At 39.5% G+C, this 25,776-nt stretch overlaps 1 protein-coding gene across 1 annotated transcript in view; it reads right to left on the bottom strand.

Annotated features, from left to right (window-relative positions):
* ptprt (protein tyrosine phosphatase receptor type T) overlaps nucleotides 1–25,776 on the bottom strand; it is a 280,227-nt gene that overhangs the window by 20,071 nt on the left and 234,380 nt on the right. Inside the window, exons 24-28 of the mRNA XM_044348580.1 lie at nucleotides 16,918–16,994; nucleotides 14,662–14,698; nucleotides 14,082–14,179; nucleotides 12,739–12,855; nucleotides 4,232–4,386 (exon numbers count right to left, since the gene is read on the bottom strand). Coding sequence (XP_044204515.1) covers nucleotides 4,232–4,386; nucleotides 12,739–12,855; nucleotides 14,082–14,179; nucleotides 14,662–14,698; nucleotides 16,918–16,994 — 484 coding nt within the window. The remainder of the gene's footprint in view (nucleotides 1–4,231; nucleotides 4,387–12,738; nucleotides 12,856–14,081; nucleotides 14,180–14,661; nucleotides 14,699–16,917; nucleotides 16,995–25,776) is intronic.

Genomic DNA, 25,776 nt, shown 5'->3' with positions numbered 1-25,776 from the left:
AGATAAACATTTTACAAATTACTTACTTAGCAAGGCCTATGTCTTACTTTTTTGTATTTATTCCTTGTGAGCATAAACCTCTACTCTAACAACAGCACTTCTACCAAAACCAAAATTACAAATTACTGGGAAATAATAATACATATTAGTAATATTTTAAAACAAACAAACACACAAAACAGCATATCCACCATATCTGGTCAGATAATAATACTGTGTCACATTTTCACACTAGCTATTTTCACACACACGCTCATGTTTTATCATTAATCATGTTAATGTTGACTGTTTGTTGAAAACAGGGAGTGATCTGCTGTCATGTCAACCATTCATCCATTAATCTTTCAGTATTGACATAATAACATTACTGTAGCTACTCAGAGAGAACTGTGATTATTCACATGACCGAGATAGCTTGTTGTCTGGCAAATTTAAGATACATAAGAATAAACAATACTATTTTATTTAAGGTCATGCTGATAGGTGATACTGATAGCTGTTGATAAGTGCCACTTTTTGCCGTTTATGTAGTATGTTCAGGAAACACTGTGAAACTTTGAGAGCTCAGTGACAGAAAATGATGGACAAAGTGATGCCTAAATATACATGGAGTGTTATATGAAGGTGGAGTTCTCTCTCTGTCTCTCTCATACACACACATATAAACATGTAGAGACATTAATACCCCATGTCAAGTGTTAAGGCAACACATCCTGAACAGTAATGCCTGGAGGGAAGAGACGGATGAAGGGACAGATGAACAGATGGATGGATGAATTGAATGAGCCAGGGAGAGAGAAAAAGGAGGGAGTAAAGAAGGAATGGTGGAAACAGGTTAGTGATTGGGAGTGATAGAAGTGGTCGTCACAGGGGAGAGATCAAGGGAGGAAAGGAGGCATGGATTGAGGGATTGGAAGGGTGGGTGGGTGTGGGGGGGGGGCGATCTTTCACTTTGCAATTCTCCTGACAGTTCCCAGAGACAGCCAGAGAGAGAGAGAGAGAGAGAGAAACAGGCAGAGTGAGAGATGAAACAGAAGGAGAGAAAAGAGAGAGCGATAGGAGCAGGGGAAAGAAGGAAAGATAGAAAGGAAAAAAAAGAGGGAGAAAAGGAGGGAGCGCCTCGGCAGATTACCTGTCAACCTCTGTGATTAATGTTGAGACCAGAATACTGCTGTGCCTCTCTCTGTGTGTGTGTGTGTGCGTGTGTGCACATGCATACGTGTGTGTTTGAAAACCTCATGACACAGGCCAATAGCGTCAGAGTGCCCCTGGAAATTGGAAGTGACTGCCATAACTTCCTGCCTGTCTGTCCACATACTTTTACTATAGCTGTCTGTTTACATGTCTGCTCAACTCGTTTGTCTGTCTGCTGTTTTCACCCACTCTCTGTCTGTGTGTGTACTTCTTTTTCATCTAAATGCTTCTAAATCTTCTTCCTTTGTCCCCGGGTGTGTATCTGTCTCTGCCTGTCCTGTCAGAGCAATCGGAGCCCATGACTGTGCGTATTTTATGAATTGTCCATGACGGACAAGCTTCAGGAGCAGCTCTTGAATCCTTTGCTTTAAAGGCGTAAATAAGAACTGTCAAGTAAGTACGTTTTTGTCAAAAACCCCCTCCACTCAAAAATATGTCTTTCTTTTTTTTTCACAATCATCTGGTGAAAGTAGAAAGTTTCTCTGCGCTCATTGAGAATCCAATTTTGAGAGGTGGATCTACGAGGAGGATTTGCAACATCACAAACGGTTTGAACACCAATCCTGGTCCAATATGCAACTTGCACAAGTGTGATGTGGAAACTTGAAGCCTCCAGCACACATAGACTGAGAATAGACTTTACAATGAAGTCGGAGACATCTTGTGTCTAGTCGTTAAACTTTCGAAATTAAAAGAAATTAGACATTTATAGATTCTGGGAGTTTTCAATGAGGAAAACCATATCAGACACAAATTATTATTCAGAGTAGAGTATTTGATATACATCTTAAAACCTTTTTTGGCTTAGATTTATTCCAAATGTTTGCATGTTTTCCAATTTTTCTCAAAATTTGGACTGTCCAATTTCCAATGCACTACTGCCTTAAGAAAAGTTATTTTAGTTGCCTAAACTTAACCAGACCATAACCGCAGAGTTGGCAGATCAGTAGTAGTCAGTAATTACAGGCAGCAATAAAATTCATGTTCAATTTATGGTTAATCAGCAAAAAAACAAAATAAACCTGGACCCCTTTAAAAATGATTCAACTAACGATGCAAGTAAATGGAGCATTTGTGAACCATCGCTGGCTTAGGGATTTAATTCCCTCTCTGGCCTCCCATTCAAAGCTATGTGTTGTATTAAAGTAGACCACAAAATGGAATACATTAATTTTAAATGCTCATGCCAATATGAGGAATCTACTCCAAACCTTGGCTGACCAAGTGCTGACCTTTTTATGCTTATGCCTGCTGACAACCTGGCACCAGAGTTGAACTGTACATCCCATAAAGAACAGAACATGGAGGTTAAATATACTGTCACCATGGGGATCTTAAAACTGTCACTTATTTTTTTTCTTTCTCTCTTCCTAGTAGATGATGGTGGTAGTGTAATGAAAGTAGGGTGGGAGGTAAATTTCTTTTTTTCTGTTGCCTACTTTTTAAAGGTTAACACCATCGATCTAATTTACAGACAAGGGAGATTGGTGTGTGTGTGTGTGATCATATTAGTGCTGATAATCCGTGATACTGTGTTATCTGAGAGGGAAAGAGGGAACAGAGAACAGGAAAAAGAAGAAAAAAGGGCTGTAGAGGAGGAAAGGCTGACAGTAAAAAGGGACATTTACAGGTTGTTATCAGTTAAATGTTCCAGCTAATTGTGGGCTCATTCGATACTGAGTAACAAAGATGAATGTGTCATCTGATTCATTTTAGATTTAAAAAGACAAAATGTACTCAGCAAATGTGAATCCACTAATATAATAATTTGTTTGTGGTTATTGTCATTGTCTGAGACTAGAAAGCAAATTGATGTTGCTATTTTTTCCTTGTTCTCATCCATGATTCTGACCATTGATCTTATTTCCTTTCATATGTTTTTTTTTGTCTTTTCTCAATTTTCTTTTATTCTTTTTCGCCATTTTCTGCAGGAAATCAGAGTAAGATACTTGCTTACTAATCTAACTACCAAGTCCTCCAAACCAAACAACAAAATTTGTTTGTCACTACATTCCAAGTTAAGAGTTTACTGATCTGAAGTACCAACAAATAATTTATCAGATGTTCCATAATGTTACATTATTAGCTGCTCCCGCCATTGTTAAGGCTTAGTTAAGGTACGAAAACTGCTTGGATAAGATTTGAAGAGGTCAAGTTTAGCCACAACAGCTACTTGGTCATGGTTAGGAAATGATCAAGATCAAGATGACAATGTTGACTGTCAGTAGGAAACAGGAAATGGTTTCCTATGTCCAAGTCAACACGCTTTGTTCATCCACCATGGCATTCTGCCACAACTTACTGCTGCCCAAAGGTCCTTGGTACATTTAACATTGGTTGAATTAGACATTTTAACAGAAGACATATTCTGTTGTTACTCTGGTGAAGACAGTTGATCAAACAGAAATAGGCCTTGAAGCTCAGCTCATATGTTTCAAGTATTTTCCAACAATCTACATTTTTGTTGTACAATACCTGTGAAGGACAGATTTGGAGGTTATGTATAAGTACCGAGTGTGTGTCTGTCTGTGTGTTGGTGTTGTGTTAGTAAAACGCTGGTTTTTGGGTCAGTGGTTAAGGTTAGGGGAAAGGGTTAGGGTTAGGCAACTAGTGGTTATGGTTAGGGTTAAAGTCTCAAGGAAATGAATGTAAGTCTATGTAATGTCCCCAAAAGTGACCAAGGACAACGTGTGTGTGTGTGTGTGTGTGTGTGAGTCTTAAAACCTTTCAGTCAATAACATGCTTTCAAATAAATATCAAATATGAAGTACATTCACAAGTGGAAGTGGCCCTTTTTCAAACACACAAACAAAAATAACACTTTGTGCTTATTTTTGTGATCCATGTTATTCCAGCTCTATAAAATAATTTGCTGTCTGCCATGCTGGTGAAAGGCGAGAGCCACGAGCTGAGTGAGTGGCTGTTTTTGTTTGTCCTTGTCCAGTCTATGCAGACACTGCCCAACAGCATCAGAGGATTAAGTTTATCTTCAGTACAAAACCTTGGTGTATTTTATGTGTGTGCTCTGTGTTCTTACCTGCAGTGTGCCACTATAGGCCCAGCATCGGGCGGGTTGAGGAACTTGACCTGTCGTATGAAGCCCAGCAGTCCGGTGGCATAGCAGGGAACGCCGTGGTCAGGCCAACTGGTGAAATGAAACTGACGGAGTTCGCGGATCTCATGATGACCCTTCTGAAAAACACAGAAGTTGCGTAACTTAGAATGGCAATGTTGGGAAACAATCCTGCCATTCATGAAAAGTGACAACCATTTTGTCTATTGATGATAACAAATGAATAGATCTTCCAGAACTCATCATGGCCCTTTTGGGAACGTCTGACATGAAGACATATCATGGTTCAGCTGCCTAATTTACAGCAGAGACATCAGGAATCTAGGGCCACGCTGCCTCTGGCTTCAGATGGAAAATAAATGGATCTATTGGATGTCAAGATGGTACTTTGTGCCACTTCTGGGAATGAGAGACAGGAAGACTTATCATGACTCATTTGCCTAATTTGCAGGGGAGATTTGAGGAAACTGAACCACAAAAAAGATTAATTGATTTCACATATCTCATGATGACCCTTTTGGGAAAGACTGACAGGTGGAAATGCCATGATTTAATTCAGCTGCCTAATTTACAAGGATATTTTATAGATCAGCTCCTTTCTCTTTGAACTATGAGACATCACAAGTATTTATGGTGTGTTCAGACCGAACGTGAAGCAAATTTCCGCCTTGCGTTATAGAGTGTTCACACCAAACGCAAAGCAAATTTTTCATGTGGCACAAGTCAATGCAAAGACGCGAATAGACATGAATTTGCACCGGGGGACATAAACGGCGGAAATTACACGACACAAATGACACAAATATGTCATTTGTGTATTCATGCAAGTTGAAATTTTTCATCTTGAGCGGAGCGACAGAGCCGTCAGACAGCTGCTGAGCACGCGGGAGCTCTGGAGGAAATCGCTGGGAGCAGAGTCAGAGCTTCCGGAGGAATAAACACCCGGAGTCACACTGGATTCTGCTTTAATCCGGAGCCATTTACTGGTGGGAGGAAAGCTCAGAATTTATTTTTTTAAACTTTTGGGATTAAAAAATGGATTTATTTTCACTCTCGCTCATCAGTCTCATAAATTAGTCTGCAGTAGTGAGCTGCAGAGGTGCTGACCTCCACTCTTTGTCCGTGTTGACTGCTGACTGGAGGGGAATTATACTTGAATGTACTTCATGAATGTATAGAGAGGAGAGGGGAAAAAATAGAGAGACTGGAGGGTTATAATAGAGAGAACCGGAGTTCCTGTGCTCAAACATGCACAGTTGGTGCCTGCCATTGCTTGCTAGCTTATGGCTAATGTACAGTAATGTATTCTGGCTATTTGAGGCAAATAAACACGAATGATCCCATGGTCAAACTCATGTGACTAAATCATTTATTCATCCCAAACAGCCAAAATACATTACCGTACATTAGCTGTAAGCTAGCTAGCAACGGAAGGCACCGACCGTGTCTGAGGGAGAGTTTCTGCATGTTTGTGTTCAGTTCAGCTTCTGACTGAACTCAGAACTCACCAGTAACTCCAGTTCTTTCTGTTATTTCCCTCCAGTCTCTCTTCTTTTCCCCCCACTTCTCTGTATGTTCATGAAATACATTCATAAAGTCGAAGTTGAAACACTTTCAACTCGCGGAGACTCAAATTTACGTCTATTCGTGTTTTTGCATTGACTTCACGTTTGGTCTTAACACACCATTAAACATACCATTTTCTTCCCACTTAAACACTCAAACTAAATAGAGAATGGAATGTATTTCTATTAAAAAGTATCGTTTTGTGAAGTACCAGACAATAATGTCTCAGAAGTAGAGATGGTAAAAAACTGCTGTCCAGAAAGAAATATTTTAAAGGACCAAGATAAAAAATAAATTGGCCTCGCCACCACTTATTGTAGTGCTTCCTCGAAAGAGATACAGAAAGAGACAGTTTAGTACGTAACAATGGAGATTATAGCAAAATTAAATGGCAGTAGGCATCCATTGTGGCTCTCCATGTGACAGCATCTTGACATTTTAATGATGGACTTTCTAGAAACACAAAGGGCTGGTAAATGCTTTCCTGCTTAACAATGGGGATATTAAGAAACTAAAGATGACATTCTGATGCTTAATAGATATGAGTTAAAGCTCACATCATGGTAGCCCCTCTGAGACATAGTGACGAAGATTGTGTTATGCAGCATTTTTCCTAGCAAGCACATGAAAAAAATTGAAGGACTTTCATTATGGATCAGTACAGATGCTGCACTGCATGGTTAGAAGTCAAAAATATCCAAGTTATAACTATTTTTGTTGCTTTCTATTAGTAAAGAGTTTATGAACAAGGGAAGAAAATGGTCATTCATGTGTTTTCCTAAGTCCAATGTATGCAATTGTTCCCCATGCACAAGATAATGCTATGTCCCCTAATGTGGCACAATTTAAATGTTTCTTGCACTGATTTTTTTATGAAATGTCAGCATCTCTGGACAATCTTACAGAAACATGAGGTTGGCCGATGTGTCTGTCTGAAGACCAAAAATCTCAGGGTATTCTGACAATTTTAGACATGTCAACAGTAATCCTGTATTTATTTGACAGTGCAACCTTGTTGAAGTGGAGCTGCACCTCAGCAGCAGTACAGCTCAGAGGTCTTGCTTATAGTTTCCCACTCTGAATTCTGTCCTGCATGTCTGGACATTCAGCTGCATCTCTCATCATGGGATATAGAAATGTCCTAACTTTCTGACAGCTCTGGAAAGCAGCATATGTACAATATAACCCTTTCTTCTGCTTCCAGCAGTTCAAATTTTCTCCACTACACTGCATGCTTCTGCTTTAATAACACTGTGTAACAATTGTTTTTTGTTCCTGGGTAGTAAGTGTTATTTCTTAAGTGCTTATGCCTAAAAAGTACATATAGAAAATGGCTATTATTCCCTTCAAACTTTGCTTTTGTGACCAGGACAGTGATATTTTGAAATGTACCTATTTCCAATGGGAAAATGGGTAAATTTGCACATTTTCATTCACATAAAGTCGAAAAAACAACATATAAATCACCAGATATCATGATGGGAGACTATATTTGGGGGCTGATTCATGTAAGTTATTTACAATATAATCTTTAATCCTGAAAAACTACTCTCTTCTAAGTGTTTTGTGGTCACTTTCGTATAACTTAAGTATAAATACATGATAATTTTGATTCATATGTTGTTTTAATGACTTTATGTGAATGAAAATTTGCCAATTTTTCCATTTGAAATAGGTAAATTTCATATATCATTGTCCAGGTCACAAAAGCCAAGTTTAAAGGGAATAATAGCCATTTTCTTTACTTTTTAGGCATAAACAATTAGGAAATAACAATTACTACCCAGGAACAAAAATTGTGTTACATACAAGCAGCAACCTCCGGGGCTGAAAAATGAAGCTGATGCGGCAGTGCCAAAAACTGCAGTTCCTTGAATGGCCACTTGAGGCTGGCTTGAAATGCGAGTCAATCCCCAATGACCCCCATGTTAAAATTCCCAACTTTATGGCAGAAATAAACATGTTTACAGCCTGGTACAAAAAACGGTTTTGGTCTCTATAGCTAATTTCCCCTTTCATGACAACTGTACGGGGGGTGAATTTTATATCTCTCCCATTTAAATTCTATGAAGCCGTAAAGTTAGGGTGGGGTCACAGGTTGCTAGCTGCTAGGTGGCTTGTTTCAGCAACCAGGCTTCATTCAGCCCGCCTCAGTTCCACCTCTTTGTCCATTTTGGATTAGCCGGAAGTTAGGTGGAGTCGGGCACTGCCATGATGACAACGGCCGCCCACTTTGAGCTTCAAAAGTGCTCCTCAGAAACCAATGGGTGACGTCACAGTGACCACGTCCATATTTTTTACAGTGTATGGTTACATAGTGTAATTCAAACTAATACTGCTCTAAACTAAACAAGGTTTAAATGGAGAGAGCCATGTCCTCCTCAGTTTATTTTACTCTCTAAGAATAGAACTGAGAGGAAGACTATTTCAGCTACCATTCTGGCTCTGGTGGATAGACAAGATTGTAGTGAATGGTTTGCTTTGGCAGAATGTCTGGTGATGACTTCAGAACCACAGATAATATAAAGAGGAGGAAGGCAGGGGCAGAGGTCAAGAGACAGAGGAAGAAGGAGCAGAAATCCAGGAAGAGAGTAGATGAAGGAATTAGAGATAAACTTACAGAGGAAAAATGGTGGTGTGTGGAAGGATGAAAAGACAGATATGACAAAAAAAAGGAGAAAGGGAAAGACAGAAGACAGGAGAGAAACAAAGACATACAAAGAGAGTGAGAGAGGCAGACAGAGAGGAGAAAAATAAAACCCAGAAAACCATGTGATTTGATAACTCGACTTCCCATTGATTTGCTCTCCCGTGATGGTGAAATTACTTCTCTAAATCGATAGACGGCGGTCCAACACAGCCAGGGCCTCAAATACACGATAGGTTGTTAAAAAAACAAAACAAAAGCGACAACATTAAGGCGCTTGGCATGATGGAAATCGCTGATGAGAATGTAGAAAGACTTGACAGCATCTCTTAACAGGGAAAGAATGACCCTTGCTGCATTTCACTTTCCATCAAGACCAACTTGCAATGGATGATTGACAAATTACTGTATACACTGTATATCATTGTTTTGCAGTTAACCTTCATTCTCAAAACACTTATCTTTTGGCTCTTAAAGAAAGAGACCTTCATATATTACTTGTTTCTGTTACAGGTTTTCATGTTCATTGTCTTAATAGAAATTTTTCAGAAAAACATACATTGTTTTGGTGGTAAAGCTGCAGATGTCTATATTTTTTAAAATGTCATTATGTATAAATAAATAGATGTATAAACCTCTCTGACTGCCTTTCAATCATCCAAGAATCATAAATAAATAGATGTACTGTCTTTAAATATGTTTTATTGTTATTATTCTCTTTCTGGTAGAACTTGTAGTGACTGAATGAGCGAGGGCCTCAAGGCCACTCTCTTTTAACTGAAAACTGAACCTGTGTCCTTATAGTTATAGTGTATGTACTCTTGAACCACAAGTTTAGAATATGTATGTCCTCCATCTAATAGCTCAAGTATTATTTCCAATATTCCAAACTACACAGAAGATAAACAATCGATAAAAGAGTACTGGAAGTTTATTTGAAAACCCCAAAATGTTGAGGATAAATGTAATTGTGACATAGCTGACAAGAATGGACAGGACACATCAGTTACATAAAATCTAATCCAATCTTAACCATGTTTACAGTATTGTCTAACAGTACAAAGGTGACAGAAGAGACATGGTTGACATGGTGCCTTTACTGCACTTGACAACAAAAGTAATGTTAAGTTGCTCTTTGGTTCATGCATTCTTGAGCAGAATATAGAGGCATGGGAAAACCCAGGAGGGCACATGTATTTATTGTTGTGGTGAAGGAAAGAAAAAAGCAAAAAACACAGTGGTTATCAGGTATTGATGCGATCTTTATCTGGAAACCCTTTCATATTAGCAGACTAGCTTTGGTGTGTTGCTTTTTTTAAAAGTTTTACCCACACTACAGAGTGAATGGACAACTCGCAAATGTATTTTCTGGGAAAAATATACTTTGATTTCTGAGAAAACTGAGAAATACAACCTCCTCAGTCATTCAGTGAAACCAGTATGCTTTATTTCTAAAATCGGGCCTTCCTGGTTTTTTATTTCATCTTCTTATTTCATCACGTCAACACAGCCCCTTTTTTGTGATGCAGTGCAATGCTTCTCAGCCAAACATCAAACACCTGTCTGCATGTCCACTGGCTGTAAAGTCTTGCGCAACCTTTTGTCTGTGAAGGTTCACATCAATCATCTAGGTGGTACAATGTCTGGAAAAAATTTAATCCAAAATACAAGATGAGAGTTTTGATTGAAGATGTTTCATCTGAAGGGCTCCTTCAGTTTTAAGATTTGTTGCAGGTATTGTTCCTGTGAGGTAACCACACCCACAAATAGGGTGGATCCACACAGAGTTAAATGAAGATAGAGAGTCCTTGTTCTCAATCACACCCTCTGGTAGGGGTTGTGGGCATTATAAAAAGACAAATGGTGTTTCAACTCTCCTGCTCTGTTCAGGAGAGGTTTCTCATCTTGCACCTCTCCCAAACCATCTGTCATATCAGTCGAAGATGTTTATACTGGTCCTTAAATCTGTGTTTGTTGGCATGTCCATGTGTGTCCACTGTTTGGTCTCTGTTGTGGCATGAACTTGTTTGGTTTCTCCAGATCGGAACGCTATAGGCCAGATTACTCTTCTGCTGGTTTGGATGGGGTCCATGGGTTATAAAAATACAGAGAGGCTGTGTTTAGTATGAAATTTTCAAAAATTCTCAGACACTCCAGCTACATACAGTATGGGTACATACAGTTTTGGTGCCAATTATTTGTCCTATGGGAGTTCTTGGTTGACCTACTTTCAGATTTAACAAAGGGCCAATCAGGACAACCAGATATGGATAAGACCAGATCAGGGTAACCACTGTGGATATGACTTGGTGTATACTTAAAGAGTATCCATAATTTGTCACTTTGGATTTAATCTTTGGATTGAATACCTTTTAGGCTGGTGAGCAGAAACACATTAAATGTACCTACACTTACTACCCATCTCATCCAGGACTACTCTGACTGAATATGACAATCACACATGGATGTGTTTTGTGATCTGCCGTTTTTTTGTTGTTTTTTTTCATTCTGCATCTTTTTCTCTTTCTTACACACAGACACACATTTACACCGACTTCCTCTTTCTTTAAGTCTCACCCTGTCACTTTCTCTTCCTCAGTTAATCTCCTTAGATGTGTCATTAATAAACCTTTTTCATTAAGACCCTGTTCTTATTATTCGCTGCAATTAAAGCTATTTAACTGTGGTACTGAACCTGTACTCGCTCTCCTCCTCTGTATTGCTTTCTCTTTGTTCTCTATGCCTTTAACACACACACAACCTACTGTAGTTGTGTATCTGGTGTGTGTTTGTGTGTATTAATGCATACTGCAAAATGACAGGCATTTCAAAATCAGCTTTCCTTTGAATTTTAGAGTACTTGTACGCACACGCGCACACACACAGAGAGGTGGTGTGGATTAATGGCTTGCTAAACGAGCTGACAGCGAGGACTCGGAGACTCGTCTTCATAAGCTGCTTTAGCACGAGTGAAGAAGGAAGGAAATACAGGATGGAGGAAAAAAAAGAGAAGATGATAGAGTTATAGAACGAGTGAGAGGCATAGAGAGTGGAAAAAGAGTGGGGGAGGTGAGGGGAGGTGGTGGAGCATTTTCAAAGAGTGACATGAGAGAAAGGGAGAGTAGAGGAAGAAACACAAGCAATGAATACATACTCTCACTTTTGTACATGATTTTAACAATCAATCCATTTTTGTTTGTTTGTTTTGTCAGCATCCATCTATCCATCTATGATTTTCTATGTTCTCAACAGGGACATACTTTCCATCGATGATGAGAGGGATGTTTTGCCCTCACTTTTCAAAATCCTTTTGTCTGTCCCCACTATCCAAACCTTTGCATGTCTTGGCACTCAAGCAAATTAAATAAGTAGATGGTTTAAGTATGTATGGTTTGTACAGTGACTTCGTATGCTGCTCTGTCAATTTTGTTTTTAACAAACAGTTAGGAAAATGTGTTTACTAAGATGAGTAAGACAGAAAGAAAAGTATAAATTTGAATGAGGAGGGAAAAGAGAGAAAATGAATATAACATGGCAACAGAAAGCGATGCAAAAAAGGAACAAAGACTCCAAAGAAGATGCAAACAAAGAGTGAAAAATCAAGCATTTGGATCTGTTAAGTGTGTTTCTGCTGTTTTTCCCCATTCGCTGAGGAGAGCCTTGGAGAACAGCATCAAAAAAAAAATGATGATGTATTCCTTCAGCTTTACTCATCTTTTCTCCTCTCAAATCCCTCCCGCCTGATTACAAGGGGTCCCAATTACGCTTTCAAGCCTCCCCTTAAACAGCGAGAAACAAACAAGCAACACTGCTTGTTCGCTTCCAATCCCCAGTCATACATTGGCTCTGATGGTAATCCAGGTTTTGGGTTTACAATGGATGGTGGCAATGAGTAAGATTGGGAGTAACTGAGCAGCTAGAGAGCATGGGAGTAAGGATTATGTTCACGGGTTCAAATCCCATCTGAGATCGTGTGGGAAATATTCAATAAACCAGAGTCACAACATCCTGATATGACATGTTTGGATCTTGTGTAAATACTATGACAAAGACTTTAACAGCTGCATCATTTTGTGAAATCAGACGAGGACAATCTCTATAATCCCAATGCAAACTGCTTGTAGAGCTCATATTTTGCAATTCCGTGTGAAAAGGTTTCTCATGTTTATTTATTTGCTGTTTCTACATTCCCTATATGGATTACAGTAGTCTCTGCTTTCATTGTCCTTTTCATTTTTGTTGTTGTTTATTTGTTTACCTTTTGAACAGTGAATGTCCGTATGACGTATTCAGCCAGTGGTTCGGTTTCTATCAGGGTCACTTTGATGTCTCCATACACCTCTGTCTCATCGGGCCAGTAACGCACACACTTCACCTGAAAAAAGACAATTTATATTTATTCCGTGTATTTAAATATGTATAACATGCTGGTCGTTATCACCAGATGAGCGGTAACAGAGTGGGATGAAGCAGAGGTCAAGATGATAACCATGAATTATATAATAGATGGATAATATCAAGGTTTGTATTGCTTCCTATGCATAATAAATGACATTTGAAACTGACTTAAAATTATTACATAACATTAAGTCATTAAGTCATTCAGCTTCCACTGAAAAAAAAAACCCCAATGCTGTTGTGTCAGATGTAGACTACAAATCTGGAGACAGCTGGTTTGTAGATACCAGGCTTTTGTTTCAATTCTATTGCAGTTTCTTTGATTTACTACCCCACCATAAATGACGTTAAATTAGTGTAGAAACTTGAGTATTATTTGGAATTTGATCCACAGTTTCATTTTTCCCAACCAAAATGTAAGGCAAATTCCATCCACATTCACTTGAGTCATTTTGGTTGGCTTTGTGAGACTATCAGGACTGGATCTCCTCAGATTGATTGCAGTTAAGACTTTACTCACCAAAAAATAAACAGTTCTGCTCAGCAAAATCTATCTTTATGTTCGGTGGCAAAGCGAGACGTCACATGATATTCTTAGACTGGTGGAAAGACTACCTCAGTAGGAGGTTGGTTGTGAGTACAAAGTGTCTGATTTAGATACTGGAGACCAGGGTTTACATCTCTTTTCTTACTAACAGTCAATGCTGGAGTTTCTTGTAACAATGGGGTAATATTTCCTTAACTTCAACCAAGTGCTTTAGTTCTTTAAACCTAATCTTTACTTTACATTTTTTGGACACATATGAACTTTGGGACTCATGCGGGATCAGTTCGGAATGTACTGAAAAATAACATATTTTGTGGTTTAGGTATAAGGATTTGTTGAGCAGGGTTATGTTTTTGTTCTCTCCAGATGTTTTAAGTGAAAAAGGAATGTTCTTCCATGTTTCTGACACAAGTATCAGTCTCTACCAGTTATGTTAATGTAATGAATAGGTTTTTCCACTTGTACAACTATAGTAATTTTGACACAATTGTTTCTTTTTAAGCTGCAAATATGATAAAGATTCTACAAAGATTCTACAAAATAAAACTTGAATAAAATTCTGGATCCTACAATCTCACACCTCTATGTGAACCAGGTGTTCTCATCAAACACACATACATGCACACATTTCGTAATCCCTCAAATGATAAACTCACCCTGCCCACCTCCACCAGGTTGGTAACCATGACGATAGAGGCTGAGTTTTCCTGCCAGACCATCCTCCAGAAATCCCTCACCGTCTCCTGCATGGGCCCTTACACACACACACACACACACACACACACAAATTAGAGATATAAATATACTGATACACACAAATAGAGCACATGCATGCAGGTGTACGTGAGCACATACGCACTCAATCTCAACGTCATGTGAAAATGCATCAGTTGTGACCACACAGACTTACACAAACACACACATGAACCGGGACACACACACACACACACACACACACACACGTGTACTCACACACTATCAATCCCAGACAGTGGTTCGGGGGTTTGAGGTAATGGGGTCTTAAATTTGTCAGGGGGATTTTATACGGCGGTTTAGATTTAGGAGGTTGTGGTAATAGCCTACCACCCCGAAAGGACGACATTTACCAGGTGGCTGCTACAAACACACACACACACACACTTGGGCAGAGGCATACACATTCATATCTGCACAAATGTAGAGTCGCACATTAAGGCTTCTCACACACACACACACTCATTACGTCAGTTTAATTACCTTGTGTGGCGATGTAATGTCTGGGTCTATGGTACCCCTGTGAGACAGGAAAAAAAGGGGAAGCATTAAAAAAAAATATCTCTCCACACTTTAGCCCAAATTCTCACCTTATTTCCTCCAAATTGTCCTCATTTTCTATACATCATTATCCCAGGTTATTCTTTTTTTTCTTTCTGTCTCTCCCCCCATAGATAAAATATTAATTCAAAATCAACATATGAGCTTCCTCCAACCGTTTAGCATCTCCATCCCCACCTCCTTATCTTTTCCCTTCACTTTTACATTCCCTTCTTACTTTTCACCAACTATCCCTTTAACAGCTCATTTCCTTCCCTTCTCTGTTTCTACCGTTTCACTTCTTTCATTTCTACGTCTGTTGGTCTCCCCGCCTGTTTCTCTTGCTCCATCGTTTCTTCTCACAATTCTTCTTTCTCTTTGACATCCCTCCTCTTTTAATTTTCTCTCCCTCCCTCTCCCCTTTTCTTTCCCCTTTCAATCAATTTCTACCTCCCTTTCTTTCCACTTACCTCCTCATCTCTTTTCCTGCATCTTTCCCTTTTCTCTATTTTTCCTTATAACTTCAATTCCTCCCATCCATATGTCAGTTTCTCTCCTCCCTCCCTCCTTCTCTCTTCCTTTTTTCTCTTTTAATTTGTCCTCTCTCCCTCTCCAGTCCCTCCACTCCTCCCAGAAGCATAACTCAAGGTTGTTTTCCAAATAAACATCGAATTAAATAATAGAGGGGGGACATTAATTCTCCCTCCGCAGGACAGATGAAAAGCAACCACTATCCAACCAATGATTATCCTCATCTTGTCCCTGCACACTCCTGCTCACCTCCCAACACCTCCTTATGAGACAGATAACCTTGTTGAGATGAAAACATTCATCACTTTCATATTGTCATTAAGACCCACTATAAGTATGGTGTTATCTTCACTGAGGGGATGTGCTGTTGTGCTTTTAATTTTCCAATTCTCCTGTTTTCTTTTCTTCTTCTTCGTCCGCAGAGATGAGCCCAACACCCCACCCCTCATGTTTTTTTTTTTTTCTATCTTTCACCCCACCTTCTCTTTGTCTGATTGAAAATAAGCATTTTGTACCAAATTCATTATGACTATTATTGCAACAGTCAGCTGTGAGTGAGAGATTAAATCGATAAGTAAAGCATCATGCCTGGAGGGCAGAGAGGAAAGGAGGAGGACTCAGATGGATGGATGGATGGATGGATGGATGGATGGATCGACTGGCGAAGAAAAGAGGGATACGCAAATGTGGGAGAGATGAAATTAAAAAAGGGATGGGTGGAGTCAAGAGAAGGACGGACAAGAGGAAAGTATAGGAAGGAAGGATCAAACAAGGAAAAGGTTGAGGAAGGGATTAAAGGAGGGAAGTTGGATGAGAGGGAAGAAGAATAATAATAGTTCATGTACTTCATGTATGTATTTTACCATCATCTAAATAATTGTTTTAAAAATGGGACTCAGATGGCTCAATTTTTTGTGACAACCTTGGCTAAAACCCTGAATGTGTGTGTGCATCTGTTTGGCAAACTTTACTTTTAGGTTGGAAAATATTATGTGTGAGTTTGCACAAGTGTCTGCATCTGCGTGTGTGTATGTGTGTGTGTTTACATAGATATCATACATAGACCTACTGGCTACTTCCCTGTTTGATCTTGTTTACAAGGTTAACCCATGGAGACTGTATATATATATATATATATATATATAGTAGGTAGTTGCTTTCATCTGGTTATTTTTATTTATGTTTTTGATGTGTACTCCCGATCATTCATATTCTACCAATGACACGTTCAAAGCGGCGGCCAAGGAGCGGCAGGGTTGGGATCCTATGATGTCTTGCTCAAAGGCACCACGAGAGACAACATTACAGGCACAAATCCTCAATTCCCAGGATCAAATCTGTGGCTTTTGAGTTATTGTTTCTAGAACTAACGCCGTCCCTGACATCAATAGTTATACCTCGACTGTGTGTGTGATTGTATTTCCGTTTTTGTAAGGACAAATTTGAGTTTAAGACCTTCACAGAGAGAAAATGAGGAGATTATTCCTTGTTGTCACATCTTTAAAGGACTGTTGGAGGTTTAAGACTTAATGATTGAAGTTATTGTATGGTTAGAGTTAAGGTAAGGCAGTTGTAATGGTTAGGGTCATCACAAGGGCCTTAATATCCAGTACTTCAAAAGCATACTATCACAAATGTGTGTGTGTGTGTGTACGTGTGAACACTCACATCAATATAATTGGCGTTGATGTAGTCGGAGTGAGGGTCTCCATCCAGCAGCTGCAGTCGAACTCTGGTGTGATCGTCTGTGGGGTCAGATAGCACAACAATACAACAGGCCTAAAGTTACATTTACCCGCAGATCGGAGCAGTTAACTGACCGGATGGAGAAGCAACCAGGCCCAAAGTTGGAGTATGACAGCATCGGTTATTTGTTCAAATTCTAAAAAAAATGACCTGTGTTTACATTTCCGTTACCGGCATCCTCTTGCTGTGAAGAGAATTATGACTGTCCTCTTTCAGGAGCAAAGACAGAAATAGCATGATGTTGTTATGTTGCCACGGAAACTCTTGCCGGGCATAAACAGTATGTGACGCCGTAGATCGCAGTTCATGTCCTGTCCTCCTACCAACAGTTGGTGTTAATTTCTTTTACCTGGACAACCTTAAACCACAAATGCCATATCACAAATAGACTGGAACAACGAAACTGACTGGTAATTCACCAATCCCAGTTACAACTTCTGACTGATTGACTCAGAGTATAAAACATTCAGACAGAGCAAACATGCATGGTTTGGTTTTGGTATGCTTTCATCCAGCCACTATATTTTGAATGTTTGTTTCACTTCAGTTAATTTGGCCTCAGTGCAGCTCCATTCAGATGAGCTGATCGGCTTTGACAGCAGCAAAAACATAAAAGTAATGAACATTTTGTACAGGACTCCCCCAATGCAGATTTATAACAAATATTGTTTGTATAAGTCAGAATGATGGGACAGATACTGTTTCCATTACAAGCTGCCACTATGAGCAAACACTAGTTTATTTACTGCCAAATGCACCATAAAAACCAATAACCTTGTAACGGCGAGACCACCAATGGAAACACTTATTAATGTCTCTATTTGGCTGACTCACAAGAAGAGGCTCTTTAAAAAGTGGAACAATGTGTTCCACTCTGCCTTGGTGCCATTCACTCAGCTCTCTGCTGACTTTTACCACCGCAAGTCACTTTGAAAACTCCAAAACAATGTCAACAAGGCGCATTCATTTCACTCATTGTTTTAAATAGAAAGAACACATCTCTGCGTGATGCTTACTGACTATTTTAAAGCACTTCACAGCACTTTATTTCATTTTTTAGCTATAAAACACCCCACTGACACTAATATTTGTTTACTTTCAAGTGACAAAGCCCTCTTGTGGCCATAGAGATGCCCACAGAGGAGGGGGCCGCTCAATCATTGCTTAATCTTAACAATGTTTCCTAACCTCTCCTTAGTACCTTTTTTTTTAAACGGTGGCCCTGAATCCTGGAACTGCTTTAAATATCGGATGATATCAATGAGTCACTCACATCAGCACAAGCATGGCTCTTTTGTGTGAGCCACTGTCAACAAAACTGAATTTGTTTTTTTGTTTTTTTCTTTTTTTTTTCTTTTGAATGTCGATTATTTTATTCTGGGCTCTAATAGCCATCCAGGGCACATATGGGGTGATTATGGCTAATGGGAAGCAGTGATTTTGTTTAGTCGTAACGTAGCAACGGCAGGTAATTGCAGATGAAGCAGACATGATTAAGTCTGATTATCTCTATTTTTCTCTCTCACCGAGACTTTTTCTTTCCTGTGATGATCTGCTCCAGTTCACCCCTCTCTTATTTTCATTCACTGAGATATTATAATGATACTACTGCTAGAAATAAGATTTTTCTGAGAGAGGAGGTGGGTGAAAGGGGAAGGGTATGAAGAAGGAGAGGAGGAGAGAGAAGCAGGTAAAAAAAAAAGAAGAGGCAGGGCTGAGAATAGCAAGTTTAAGGTAGGATGAGGAAGGAAGAGAAGGCAGCAGGGATACAAGGAGAATGGGAAAAAAAACTGTGACAGAGGGGGGAAATTTAAAAAAGGATCCCTCTGTGTTTCTTTGAAATCAATGAAACGCTTACGCATATGACTTTACTGTTGATGCAAAGCTACAGTGAGGTGAAACCTAGCTTAAAGCAAGTGCAAAACTAGCTGGCTACGGTTAGCCTGCAAGCTGGTCTGCTAGCTGCAGGAAAAACCTGTGACTTCTGAACTGTGTCAGAAAATGAAAGATCAACATTTTCACTACGCTTCAGGTTTCTGCTTTTGAAGAATTGTACCTCTTGAAATTCACAAGTTGGTATTTCAAAAGCTAATTATACCCTGAAAAGGTGCAAAAAAAAAAAAAAAAAAAGCAACTGCAGGGCTTATAGCTTAGATTATAGCTGAAAAAGTCATTTCTGTAAAGGCAGTACCCACTTTGAATCAAAGCTCAAATCTGTCTCAAAGAAATAGTGCCTTGAAAACAGAGCTTTTATACGAGCAGCCCCACTGTTTGGTCGATGACTCACACCTTCAATTGTAACCCATTTCCTCTATGTTTATAGCGGGGGCATAGGAGCAATCATTTTGTCAAGTAGGCGTTAACATTTTTTCTTTTTTGTTTTTGGTGAATATCTTAGAATAGCTGTGTTGAATTTTTCTTTTCATGGCTTACACACAATGAGGCTTTCGGTGGAGTAAAAATAATCATAAGTAGCAGAAAATTGCAGAGGCCTTTTTTTTTTCCCTGTCACTTTTAACCCCTATTTAAACAAATAAGAGCCTTTAGAACACATTTGAATATATAACTCTGATGAAGACACTGAGATGCAGTTGAAAATGTGAGAAAAGCATAACAAGTGCTCCGAATATAAAGATGATTATAATCTTTATTTGCACAAATCTGCTGAGGGTTTAGCAGCTGAGTGGCATCAATTACATCAACCTTTAAATCACATTGTCTTGTGTTTTGAATCAATATGTAAAATCTTGGTTTGATCATATTTGCCAGCTAAAAAAGTTTAGTTTCACATTTTTTAGAGAAAGCACAGCCGCAGAATTTTTTTTTTACATGTTCTAACTTAACATACCAGCTGGCTGCAGCTCAGGAGGAAGAGCTGGTTAACCGTTACAGGGTTGGCCGTTCAATCCCTGTGTCATTGGGCAAGACACTGAACCCCGCATTGCCTCCAATAGTCAGGCCAACACCTTGCATGATAGCTTGCTACCATTGCTATGTGAATGTGAGTGTGTTAATGGGTGAACAAGAGGCAAATTGTAAAGCACTTTCTCCAACCCAATGCAGCAGCAGCAGCCATATTTGGTATCACAGATACCAGAAAACATTCTACAATAAGGAAAAGACATAAAAACATTATTGCTTTTATGACACTGCTTGCAAGCAGAAGACTGTTATTACACTCAACAAATCCACTTAAAACAAGTGACCTGATGCAATTCATACAGTTAGAGAAGATAAAATACTCATTTAGGGGGTCCACGAACCCCTCAGCAGTTTTTCAATTTGTATTTACAACAGGGCTCGGATAAGGAATAGGTTATTACATTTTTATTTCATTTTTCTTTTTTTTTTTTCTTTCTGCTCCTCTAGGTGAGTGTGCTCTATGTTTAGGTGGGTGATTCAGGTGGGTGGATATGTTGTTTGTTGTATATATATATATATATTAAAAAAATGGAAATATTAGTCCAAGTTCACTGTATTTTGTGCTTGTCAACCTTTTTCAAATTAAAGGCACTTTGGATAAAAGCACATATATGAATGCAGTATTTTCCATTTACATAACAAAACACTGGTTTATAACTGGATTAGACTATATCAGCCCAACAGTGTTCATGTATGGTGTATGGTGTGCAAGACAAACTCTTCTGCATCTAAGACGCCTCATGGAGGCCAGACGGAAAGTTTAGTTTGTCAGTATTTTTTCTGCCTTCTCTTGCCTAGTATTATTGTATATATCTACGACATGCTACATGATGCTTCGGGCGCCATGGTTGTTGACATTCCTGACACTGAAAGTCTGTCTTTGGTCCCTCCTTTCCATTGTCAGGATTATTCAGGTTTCAACCTGTAGTCTAATGTGTCTACATTAAAGAAGGAATTCAAGGCACCATGATAACCATCATCATAATGTGACCTAAAGACCACCATGGAGGGCGCATTGTGTAGTGTTTTCCAAAAGTGTCTTCCCTCAGGAAAAACCCTGGAGCGAGTTACCCTGATGTCAGAGAGGCAGGAGACACGCCTTATTCAATCCCTCAATCACCACAGAAAAGTATCAAAACTCGCTATAAGTATGAGACACAAATCTGGGTTGCTAGTGTTGAAGTCAATCACTCACAGGCCCATCTAACAGGCCAAACCTCACTTTTTACTGCAGTATATGAACATAACTCGCTCCACTGGCACTGAACAATGCTACTAAACATAAATCACAACACAGAATAGCTGCATATGATATGAGTCTCGCAATGAATCCGCTCCTTGTTTATCATTTCTAGGATCACCTTGGGGAGAATTATTTGTAAAGCTTCTATCAGAGTAATTTTCCATCTCTGGGCTGAATGACAACAATGGTGGCAGCATGACTCCACTCTGCAGGTACAAGATACTGCCATCAGCTATCAGCTCTCTCATCCTCTCACTCACAACTCTCACACACACTAACCATCTCTCTCTCTCTCTCTCACACACACACACACACTTTCCTTGCTTGTAAAAACAAACACAACAGGGGCTAGTCTGCCAGCCTTCCTCTACTTCCCCACCCTCTTTCTCTCTTTTCTTCTGACTTCTACCACTTCTTCCTCTCTTCTTCTTTCTCTGTCTCTTCCTGCAAGCCTCTTTTTCGTCCTTTGCTTGGCTGATTCTATCTATTGTCCCTGCCTGCTACTCTCCCTCCCATGTCTTCCTTCATTTACCTTTTTTTTATCCTTCCCTCTCTCTCTATTGCCCCATGCTGTCTCGCTCCTTCAGACAGCAGTAATTACACAGGGCTAGTGTCAGAGGCTGTCATAACACAAGAGCCACCAATATGAAGCTGGAGGGAGGGAGGGAGGGGCCCCTTTCCACTCCTCTCTGCCCAGGGAGGGGAGCTTCTAATTGGGCTGAGATGGCAGGAGGTACTGGCTTGCAAACACTGCAGATCTGGACACAGGCCACAGGTTTGAAGAGGCTGACAGTGTGTGTGTGTATGTATGTGTGTGTGTGTGTGTGTACCTTAGTCTGTGTGTGAGTGAGTGAGTGAGAGAAAGAAAATTAAAGATTTCTTTTAATTAGTGTACGGTATGTGAGCACATGTGTGAGCGAAGAATACAGAAAGTTTAAGAAAGATTTTGGTGTCAAACGTAAACCAACCACAACATCATGACTACACTGTATGGGATGCATTCATTCCAACTCACTTAAGCCTGATGTTACAAACTTATCCTTAATTAAAATCTAACTGTAAAGTAAAACTAATTCCAATATCATACCAAGGCTCAAATGATCTGCGGTTGCAAGATCTCCAGCGGCCAGATTGAGATCTAGATTCAGATATACTTGAATCATGTGTGTGTATGTTCCACCCTGTCTCCTATATCTAGATCTGATATATAAATACAGATATATAGAGCAGATACAGTATGTGCACACTGGCTCATGTTGGCGTCTGCAGTACTGGAGTAACAACAGAGTCATCAGAAGCTGTGGTGTCCAAGGGCGAGGGGTCATGAACCCATTACTCATTAATGAGCTCCACTCCTGAGTCTCCTTCTCCTCATGACCTTGCAACTCCCTCCTCCTCCTCTCTGCTTTTAGTTTGGTTTCATTTTCCCCCTCTCTCTCTCTCTCAGTATCTTTTTCTCTCTCCTCTTCTCTACCAAGTCTTGTCATTACCCCAGCAGCCACTGTAAAAGTTTTGTTGAGGAGAACTTGTTAACTTGAGAGGTCCAGAAAAGGCCAAACAAAATAGACTTCTGTGTTTTTATCTTGGAGAGATTCACAGGGGCAGCCAAATGCAGCAGAAAGCTGTAATTTGGAGACATCAGATCAGATTGTATGTACTGAGAGCCTACACACAGCCGCTGCACACAAATAAAATGAGCAGGAGCCACCAGTGCCTAATGACTGTATTCGTACCACAACAGCAAAACAGGAACAGCTGTTTTTGGTTTCTCTTAAAGATCAAAGGTCATGAGTAGGTTTTCTATTACTCATCACCAAAAATAAGACCCACATAATATTCTGTTTGAGGGCAGAAGATAATCGATGGAGTCATTATGTTCCAGTTTCATGAATATACTGCTTTTTTTATTGCTTTTATAAGGCCAGTATCTTCCCAAGATTGTTCTCACATGATGAGGCAAAAAGACATTTAAGAAGTGCTTAGGTTATATAATACTGAAATCCTCCACTGAAAACAGTACTAATGAAATTCTTCTACTGAGCATGGGCCAACTTGAATCATATTTGGAAATTTAAATGATCTATGACCTTTGCTGAACTATGAATTATAGACTATATTTCTTTTCCTACAAATCTCTGCCTCAGCTTTCTCAACTTTCTCTTTTTTTTTCTTCTCCCCAACAATACTGGGGATTGGATTTTTATTTTTATTTCTACAAAAGAACATGACATTTCCCTGTGGGGATATGCAAGAAAGAACTTTTACTTCTTTGACGTGTTTTTTTCAGCTTCTAAAATTTGACCAAGACCTTAAACTAACCCTAAGTAAAAATATTTTTACCACACATAATTGAATCATAATGTTATTCCATTGCTTATATGATAAAAACAGAGCTAGTGATGTAAAAAATGATAAAATACCAAGTTAAAATAAAAAAAAATATGGCTATATTTAGCAGTATGACAAAGACTTTATGATTTGCAAACAGGAGTTGCAGCTGAAATGTAATGTGACTGAAATCCGGGTGGATAAGGTTTTAGTTTCACAAGAGAAGGCCAGAAAGCCAGAAATCTCAGCACTGGTTCAAATAACTGCTGAGTCTTTGAGATTGAACAAAAACCGCATCAACCTCCTTATGCATTTTATACATTTTATATGCCATTGTCTTTCCAACTGCCTGGAAAGAGCAAGGAAGTGTAACAGAGCTTGCTGTTGGAGAAAGAATATAATGCTTCAATATGCCCATTAGGTCTTGTTTGACAATGTTGGGGAGAGACTAGAATAGATAATACAGTAGCATAGAGTGGTACCAATACAGATAAGATGTATGATGGGAGATTTATGATACTAAAATACTGTATTTCATCCTGTCCTTGATTCTTCTGTTTCCTGTGATGGAGATTAAAATATCATCAGCATACAGTGATCTGGGACAGTGGTTCCCAACTGGTGGGAGTTCAATCTGAGCGGGTCGCAAACATTTGGATCAACTTATTAAAAAACTTATTAAAGATACTTTGAAATTTACTTTGAAGTAAAGGAGTAACCTATGGAAGTGAAGGAGTAACCTATGGATGTTGGCTTTGTGAGTCATGTGACTCTCACCATGCACATCCATTGACTGATTGTCTTTCCAGAGAAGTTTGCTCCACAACAGGCTGAACAAAACTGACAGAGAATATATCCAGCTTGGTTTTACTAACACTGAATACAAAGAAGAAGAAAAAATAAATGCAATACAACTTTAAGCCTCATCTGTACTAAGGTTATTTTAGTTTTCATTCTGTGAAGGGCTTGTAGCGGTTAGCAATGTCTCCTCACAACGAAAACGTCCTTGAATCCACTAAAATGTGGAATCGATGTGTGGAAATACACTGAATGAGTGTTAAGTTGGTCAACATGTGGACCGTGACCTGATATCTAAGGGAAAATCTAGACCCTGAGGCTGGACCAGTTGGGAACTACTGATCTAAGATATGAAGCACATTCTTGTTGCCTTCATGGTTTGTCACTCAAGTGTTTATTGAGGCATTAGCTAGATACTCAGGTTTGAAGTGATACTTGAATTTCAAAAAAGCACAAGTACTCACTCTTTCACATACAGAAACATATGGAACAGGGGTTTAAAAACACAATCTAGCACCTTAACATGACAAGCTGCTCGTTAACTGCACTGCTGAATACAGGTATAACTCGGTTAAATGTCCACATAAACAGATGGAGCCGGTGCTTTAAAGAGGGGAGAAAAAAAAGCTCAGAGTAGCAATTTGAAACTGCTGAACAAGATTTTTTTACTCCTCTGTGCTCTCCTTCCCTCTCATCTCCTCTCTTCTCCACCTCCTTCTGCTCTTCTTGCCTCCTTTCTCAGTAGCCAGTAAGCAGGGATTGTGTCTGTCACAGATATACTTAATCAGTTAACTCCCTGTGGAGCTCAACTCACTCACGGCATACACTCCGCTGTCAGCCCGGCTCAAGGCATTAGGGAATTTAATAGCATGTGTGATGGAGTGTAAGTGTGTGTGTGTGAGAGACTGAATAGCGTGTAAGTGTGTTAAAGTGTGTCTTTCTTTACTTCCCTGTATGCTCGTATGTTCTGGAACATCTTGAGGTTGTGTGTTGAAAAGCGTGTGTGTGTGCATTTTTGAAAGCGATGTGTGTGTTCCAGCGTCAGCATTTAAGCTTACAGATGCATGTGTGTGTGTGTGTGTGTGTGTGTGTGTGTGGTGCCCCTGTGTCAGTGTGTTGGCATACCTGTGTGTGTGTGTGTGTGTGTGTGTGTGTGTGTGTGTTGGAGGGTATTATAGTGTGTAATAGCCTATTAAGACCAGAGCTCCCTGCAGCTGATGTGTCAAACAACTCAGAATGTTGTCAACTTACACACACACACACGCACACACACACGCAATGCACACACACAAACGTACACCTCAAGATGCTGTTTCCAGCTGTTTGAAGGCTGTCAGGAGCAAAAGAGAGAGAGAGAGATGAAAGAGAGGGAGAAGGAGAGAGAGGGAGAGGGAAGGTATTACAGCTCTCTTTTCACTTTTAAGTAGCACACTGGGACTAAATTAGTCTATCGTAACACTAAACTCTAGTGGGTTTCACTGAGGACACAG

This window comes from Thunnus albacares, chromosome 4, assembly GCF_914725855.1.
Source record: "Thunnus albacares chromosome 4, fThuAlb1.1, whole genome shotgun sequence".
Classification (NCBI taxonomy): domain Eukaryota; kingdom Metazoa; phylum Chordata; class Actinopteri; order Scombriformes; family Scombridae; genus Thunnus; species Thunnus albacares.
This window is presented reverse-complemented; position numbering and strand designations above follow the sequence as displayed.